The 8,411-nt window shown below is 36.5% G+C and overlaps 1 protein-coding gene across 1 annotated transcript in view; it reads left to right on the forward strand.

Moving 5' to 3' along the window:
* The window catches only part of LOC106471702 (serine/threonine-protein kinase RIO2-like), a 39,770-nt gene that overhangs the window by 7,868 nt on the left and 23,491 nt on the right, over positions 1-8,411 (forward strand). Inside the window, exons 2-4 of the mRNA XM_013932319.2 lie at positions 1,515-1,656; positions 1,834-1,947; positions 7,252-7,306. Coding sequence (XP_013787773.1) covers positions 1,515-1,656; positions 1,834-1,947; positions 7,252-7,306 — 311 coding nt within the window. The remainder of the gene's footprint in view (positions 1-1,514; positions 1,657-1,833; positions 1,948-7,251; positions 7,307-8,411) is intronic.

Consider the following 8,411-nt stretch of genomic DNA (forward strand, 5'->3'; position numbering starts at 1 on the left):
TTTCCTCCACTCTTGGAGAGGAGGACAAAGTTGGGGGGCCCTCCTACCCAAGTCCCTGGATGTTTTTCCCAGATGTTGATAGGAGTGACACCAGCCTACATGGGAGCCTACTTGTAGTACCGGTTCAGATTTGACACTCAGCTATCCAGTTGGGTTGTGTGTGGCCCTTCTTTTTGATCAATATTGGCTCAATACATTGTTTATAGAACAAGGTCCACTGTCTCCTCGTAATTCTAAATGCAGAGTAGTCCCATCCTGGGTCCTTGGTTAAGCACTGTTGTTCCATGCCCTTCCCATAATTCTGGAGGCAAGGGAAATTTACCTTGCCCACATGGTTGGAGAGTGAGGATGAATGTTCATAATTCCAGAACGGATGAGTTCTGTTTCCTCAGGTTGAATAAGGCATACATGATCCTGTCATTCCAAGCCTGGGGTGTTGCCTTTCAGGCTTCTCCAGGTTGAGGAGAAGGTTTGTCCACTTCATTGTTGCTTACTTTCTCATCGTGATTCTGGTGGCTCGGAATGTATCACTCTGTGGCTACAGGTTTGAATCCAGTCATAAGTATATATATATATAGTTTGTGGTCCAATTGCCCTAGCCACCAATATGGGATATAGGAACCATGGCCCTATAACTCCAACCTGGAGTAGTGGAACCTCTGCTATTTGTTTCGAGCATGGCCTATAGTGATGATAAATCAGGTAAAATTCCAACCACAATATAGGGTGAAGAGCATACCTGTTCTAGATGTAGTGCAGTTCTCCCACTAGGGTGCCAATCTTCCATTGACAAACGCATGATCTATGCATATGCTTTCTGTATGGATAATGCCCTCACCAGTCCCTCCAAATTATCAATGTGGGATTCTCGCTATCAGTGTGAGAGGAGGTAAGTATGTTTTGGTAGTTAGCATTTTCTTAAATTGAAAATTTATTTCCAATAATACCTCCTCTCACACTCTCCCAATCTTCCTCTCCACTAAGACCCAGTGTTGGAGACCAGGATTGAGTCAGTCTCAAAAAAGTGATAACATTATCTGAATGAGGTGCTTATATATACAGTCCCAGGATAGAGTGTGTCATGAGACAAATATTGCCAATGGCAATTGAGTGGAGTATAGAAGACTGGAGCAAGCAAGAAAAAATCAGAGACATGCTTAGAGGGGCAAAGATGGGCAGTTGAATAATAGCTATCAGTGTGAGTGGAGGTAAGTATTATTGGAAATACATTTTTGATTTGAGAAAATTTTAACTATGTGTACCAAAACTACTGATTTCACTTTTTTTAATATTCTCAGCAGCTGAAAGTGCAGAGCTTGTTCAATGGCATCATGGCTTTGACACTTCAATTTGTAAGATGACATACTAAACATTTTTCTATTTGCTAAGCATGCATGTGTGTGTCTTTCTAAATTAATACATTCATTTAACAGTTTTTTAATATAAAAGAGTTTAAATAATGTGCAGATTTTGTACACTTTTGACACTGTGTTTTGTGCAATATTGTACTTTAGGTTGAAATGGGTATGAAGAATCATGAGCTCGTTCCTGCTCCTTTGATAGCTTCAATAGCTAGTCTCAAACATGGTGGATGCCATAAGCATTTGAAAGAACTGACAAAAAATAAACTTTTATCTTATGAACGTGGAAAAAGATGTAAGTATTTGAAAAATTTGTTTTGTCAAAAACATGTTTAGGTACAGTTTTGAACTGCGCTTGTTTATATAAGCCAGAATAAAATCAAGAATATTCTAACATTTATGAACACATTATTATTAAACACATGTTAGCCAAACATTATCTATCAGCTGAATATGTTTTGTTGTTTTACAGATGATGGCTATAGATTGACATTCATGGGCTATGATTACCTGGCTCTTCGTGTTCTATCTAACAAAAATGTAGTTATGTCTGTTGGGAATCAGATAGGTGTTGGCAAAGAATCAGGTATTTGTGTTGTAGGCAGTTTTGAAATTTATAATTTAAGCTAAAAGTTATTACTTTTAAAGCATTTTGTTTGTAGTAGTGGAGATTAAAAAATTTAGAGCAATAATTTCTGAGAAAAAGTTAATAATATGCATAGATGTTGAATTTCAAAAAAGACCCAAAACTTGAGTGCTTTCACATAGTTGACTTTCCAAAACATACATACCTCTGCTGACACTAATAGCTGTTTCTCAGTCTTCATCTATGCCATCTAATGTTGTGTTTCCTTGCTCCAGTCTTTATATACCCCACTTGACTACCCTTGGCAATATCTAAATTGCAAAGCTTTATGCCGGCTCTCACACACCCTCTATGTAGGTACTGTATATAAGCATTGTATGCAGACAATAAAATCACTTTTTCTCACCAAAGCACAAGCATTCAGACTAACATTTTGTGATTTCCATTTTCTTAGTTTTTGCTTTCTACCAAACCGGAATTTCTTTGTTTTGTTATCTAGAGATATGTTTTATTGAATTTGTTTTTGTCCATGACTTGAATCAGGGCGAGATAGAGTTCTTCATGTGGCCTGGAAGTATTTCTCCGGGTAGTGCTGGTTTGAATTCTCATTCTGAAATGGGATATTCTGGGGAGAATTTAGACTTCCATTTTCCTGCTCTTTCTTTCACTAGAGCTTCCTCTCCTGAGGACTCATCTGATCAGCCACCTTCTGCCCCTTTTCTGCAGTCGTGGTTGGTCTGTTGCTTGGACTTGAGTTGTGATGCTTTTTTGGGGGGTATTCACTCACCTACTTCTGCCCTTTGAGATTTATGAAAAGCATGTTTTCGTCGGCCTTATTTATTTGCTGTAATTTTAAAATCTTTAGAAGCCAGAGTTGATACAGCACGTTTGAAGTCTTCTTTATTGTCTTTGGCTGCTCGACTCTATTCTACTTCAACTGGTACTTCTGCAGGTTCATTCCTTCATGTCTCAAAGCCCCCTCTTTCCATTCCTTGTTCCATTGATTCTCTTAATCATTTCCATCCTTATTCTTGGGTAGTTTCAGACATTGCACGATGGCGCTAGTGCCGTTTGTAACTACCTATTTTTACCAAATCCTGTGGGAGGATGGTTACATCTCTTTCACCGTATTTGGTATTCTTTCACCATCAGTCATTGGGTTCTTAGTGCTGGAATTTGGATTCGAGATTCAGTTTACTTCTCCCCCTCCTCTGTCCTCCCTTCCACTTATTTTTCCTCCTCCTTCAGACCTCAGATGCACAGATCCTCGAGCCTAAGCCATTCAGGAGTTGTTTCTCAAACGAGCCATTGAGAAGGTCAGTCTCATTCATCCAAGATTCTATTCTCGTCTCTTTCTGGTTCCCAAGAAAACTGGAGATTGGCATCCTATCATCAATTTATTTCGACTAAATCTTTTTCTTCAGCCTTCTCATTTCACTATGGAATCTTTTCTTCAACTTTGATGGCACTTCTCACCAGGTCTTTGGATTACCAAGTTTGATGTTGCAGATGCCTATCTTCATATCCCTATAGCAGAATCTTCTCTTCATTTTCTGAGTTTTGTGCATGAGGATCAAGTGTTCCAGTTCAGAGCTCTCCCATTTAGACTTGCTTCAGCACCATATATCTTCTGCTGAGTAGTACGGCACATCACTATATAGCACCAACTCATCATATCGCCAAACAACATACTCAGATTCTCCTTTCCAAAACCAAATGAGCGGGCTTCATTATCAAGTTGGAAAAATCAATTTTTTTCACCAACTCAACACCTGATCCATCTAGAAGTGTTTTTCAACACCGTTTTGGGCAGGACTCAACTATTGCCTCTTCCAATTTCAACATGTGGAAGAAATTGTCAGGCTTTTGATTATATTGCCTTTTCCCACAGTGCGGATGGATCTGTCTGTTTTGGGATTTGGGCTTTTATCGATTCCCTTGTACCATTGGGTCAGGTCCATATGAGGTCTCTTCAATGGGCACTTCATGACCAATGGAGCATGCACATTGATCATTTGGATCGACCAGTCTCTTTTTTCAAGAACAAGATTGCAGACAGGAACAACACGAGTATCAGGGTTCAGATACCACCTCCTCAGCCAGATATCCATTTTTTCAGGGATGCTTTTCTTCAGGGACAGGAATTTCAGGGTATTTGGATGAACTCCAAATCTACCCTGCATATCAATGTTCTGGAACTTCTTGCAGTTCAAGCAATGATTCAAGGTCTTCCTTTCTTAATTGGGAAAATAGTTATGATTCACTTAGACAACTCCACAGTGGTCTTTTAACTTTCTTGTCAGGAAGGTACTTATTCTCAGGATCTCCGTTTCCAGACTTTGGATCTTCTGTATTGGGCTCATTTCCACAACATACATCTTTTATCCTGCCATGTACCAGGATTCATGAATTTGATTGTGGATCATCTTTCTTGACCCCATCAAATTCTTACAACAGAATGGATGTTACATCAGGAGGTTTTTCAATGGACTTGTTCTCAGTTCGGAGCCCCGATAATCAACTCTTTTGCAACCCATTGGAATGCACGGCTACCGTTGTTCTGGTGTCCTGTTCCTCATCTGTATGCCTTTCACCTATTCGTCTCTTACCCAGAGTCTTGTCTATGATTCGTTCCACACCCTGTCAGGTTCTCTTGATTGCACCTTTTTGGCCAGCTCAGACATGGTTTCCTCTTCTACAGTTGTTTCAAGAATGTCCACCTCTTCACCCATCCTTATTGAAAAAACCTTGGTTCAACATTCCCAGGCATGGAAGTTATGCCGTCCTTTGCCCTTAATAGGGGTTTAACTTCTAAAGTTTCCTTTTATTTGACAAAAGTCTTCCGGCGACCTACTTTGGCAATCTATCAGCAGAAATGGACTACTTATCGTCAGTGGTGTCTGAGAAGAACTTTCAATCCCCTTTGGTCCTTCGTGGGACAGTGTTCCACATCCTTTCCATAATTCCATGGGTAAGCAGAATTCTCCTTGCCCACTTGGTGGGGGAGTAAAGACAACTGTTTGTAAATCCAGACCGGATGAGTTCTGGTTGAGTATGGCATATGATCCCATCAATCCAGACCTGGGATGTTACCTTTTGGATGTCTTCAGGTTAATCAGAAGGGCTGTCCAGTTTAGTGTTGCCTTTTTTCTTTCAAAAATCCGCTGGTTCGAAATACATCATTCTGTGGTTACTGGTAGGGATTCTATCACAAAGATATATATGTATATATCTGCAGTCCAACTGCCCTGGTCACCAATGTGGGATATGGGTACCATGACTCCTTAAATCCAATCCGAGTTGTGGAATCTTGGCTGTTTGGTTGGGGCTAGACCATCATACTTGTATTATATTCCACCCTTTTTAATTTTCTGTAGTTCTGGGTGAAGAGCATACCTGTTCTGGATGTAGTGTGGTGTTTCCTACTTTGATACCAATTCTTGTGGTACATATTGGTTCTCTGCAGATGCTTTCTGTATGATCTGTCCTCACCGGCCCCTCCGCCTTCTCAATGTGGGATTCTAGCTGTTAGTGTCAGCAGAGGTGTGTATGTTTTGAAAGTTATAATTTTCCTAAACTGAAAATGTATTGCCAAACATACTTACTTCTGCTGACACTCTCTCTCCCTTCCTCTGCACTAAGAGCTGGTGTTAGTGACTGGAATGAGGTAAGTCTTGAAAAAAGTGATTTTATTGTCTACATAGAGGGCATGTGAGTGTCGGTGTAAAGTTTTGCAATTTAGATATTGCCAAGGGTAGTCAAGTGGGGAATATAAAGACTGGAGCAAGCGAACACAACGTTAGATGGCAAAGATGAAGATCGAGAAATAGCTATTAGTGTCAGTGGAGGGAAGTATGATTGGAAATACATTTTAAATTCAGGAGAAGAGTAGCCAATTATTTGAAAATGCTTGAGTTTTGGGTCTTTTTATGAATTCATTGCATTTTTGGTCTATGATCCTATATGCTAACTCTTTTATCAGAATAGTATAGATGTTGAAATGTTTATTCTGTTCATGATATTTAAGAGATAGTTGAAGCTGTAAAACCTGCACTCATGCAGAAGTTCCCTTTGTTCACACGAAAAACATTGGTATTATATAGACTCTTAGAAGAAGGTGATCAGTAATTATTGGCAGATAAGATAGGTTCATGAATGATAGTAATATTTTAGGCTAGTAACAGCATTTGAAATAACAATTTTCATTTGTCTGTCAAAAAGAGATATAAATTACTGGTTATCATGGTTGATTTGCCAACAAAAATTACTTACAATTATTTTCATGATGCAGAACTGCTTAAACATGTTTTAATTGAATACAAATTGTGGTAGTAGGTAAGTTAAGAAAATTGATTTCTGTTGGAATTTTATATAGGTGTTAGCAGTTTTATGGTAGCACCAGTATATGTGGTTGAATATAATATCTTTCTATATTTCTGGGTTTCATACAGTAAAGATCTTTTGTAGTTTTTATATTAAAGCACTTTGATCTGAAAGTTGGTAAAATATCATAGAAATTGTTTTACTATTAAATATGTTAGTAAAATATTAACTCTCAATAAAGCATCTAATGACTTCAGTAATATACATGAAGGCTAGTAGTTAAGTCACATAATTTAACAAGTTGTTTTCAGGATAGAACAGTGATATCCACACTGCTGATATGAGCTGAAACAACAGAACATCCAGTCACAACAACTTAAAAGGGACAGAAAGAACCTCTTTATGAAGTTTTACTGCTATATTATAAGAAAGCAAACAGATTGTTTCCCAAAGACTTTGTTTTCACTGTTTGTTTTGAATATGTTAAATGTTGTAAAATTTCTATATGCTTAAGATAATTGCATAATTTAAGTGAATATGAATATAATGTTAGTTATAATATTTAATTACTAAATCGTATTTAAATCACCTTTCAAGATTCAAAAGCACTTTATAATTCAGCATCTCATTCAACATTTCCTGCCTGTGTTTTTGTCATATAATCACACTATACTACCATATGAAAGTCTGTATACTGATTCCTTTGAATTCAGGCATTAGAAACTTTAGTTATAGATGTTTGCTTATCTTTTCTAAAAATTTACTTTTTATTTATAACATTTAAAAAACTATTTATATGAAGTGGTGAAATTTGCACATTTCTCATATCCCAATTTAAAAAATTGTTATCGTAATTTTACATTTACTGATAAAACACTGAAAATCTTAATTCTATTTTCATAGTTTTGTTTGATAATATGCTTATTTTTGTCTGAAATACTACAGTTTCATTCCCCACTTTTTTCTTACTAATAATTACAGATATATACATTGTTGCTGATGAAGATGGGAAAGAGATGGTCCTGAAAATTCATAGGTAAGATTTATTTTGTTTACATAATGTTATAAACCTTGTGTAGTTTTAGTTTTAAATTAAGTAACTTTCCAATTATTACTAATGTTTACTATATTTTGTATCCATTAAGATGTTAAGTCTGTTGGGAGATTAGAATTAGAAGTATATGTGAACTGTTCAACATGTTCTTTTGTACCAAACATATACAGAGATCTTATAAGTTATATTAAGACAATTTTAGAGCCTCACTACATCATTACAGTCCATGTTGTACATATGTTCATGCTCTTTATGACAACTGTGCATCTTGACAACAGCCCTGTAGCATAGTTTCCATTGCAAAGGGCTCCATTGTAAAGCTGTCATATATAAAGCATTTCACCTCCTCCCTGCTGGTTTTCATAATCCAGCTAGTATACAAGGATGATTGTTTTCCAGAAGTTATTCAAGAATGTGATAGCACAGAAATCCATAGGTGCCACATCCAGTGTATGTCTTCTTATGGAATAGCATTAAGTCCTGTTTCAATCTCCTAATGGAGATCCTTCTTGGTTATACTACCTATTACAAGATGCCACACTTTACTTACCATGGCTGGGGTACAATTGTTGCAGGTTTGCAAATGGATTCATATTTCTTTGTTTTCCTATTGTCATGAAGGACAAGGGATATTCCCATCTTGGAAATTCTAGATCTCCAATCTGAATGTATTTTGCATTGGAAAGGGCTGTTACATATTCTTCCTAAAATTTGTGAATTTTTGGTGGTATCACACAATTTACGAAATGGCAAACAGTGTCAAAATGTAGTTATGATACATGTTGTTCCACTGTAACACTGTATCACTTGTTGTTCTCACATGATTTCCTAATTTGATTAGACAGAATAATTTTAATATAGCATATTCAACCCTAAAGATTGTAAATGCATTACCAAAACTAATCAGCTGAAAAAACTGTTAGTTTTTCTCTCATTGTACAAGAATTTTTTATTATTTTTTTTTACTCTTAATATTTTTTTAATTCTTAATTATTTAATTATTTAATTCTATTTTAATTATTAAAATAATTCTTAATTAAATCTAATCTGTATATTATTCTTATTTTAATTTCTAATTTTTTTTACT

Source organism: Limulus polyphemus, unplaced genomic scaffold, assembly GCF_000517525.1.
Source record: "Limulus polyphemus unplaced genomic scaffold, Limulus_polyphemus-2.1.2 Scaffold4800, whole genome shotgun sequence".
NCBI lineage: Eukaryota > Metazoa > Arthropoda > Merostomata > Xiphosura > Limulidae > Limulus > Limulus polyphemus.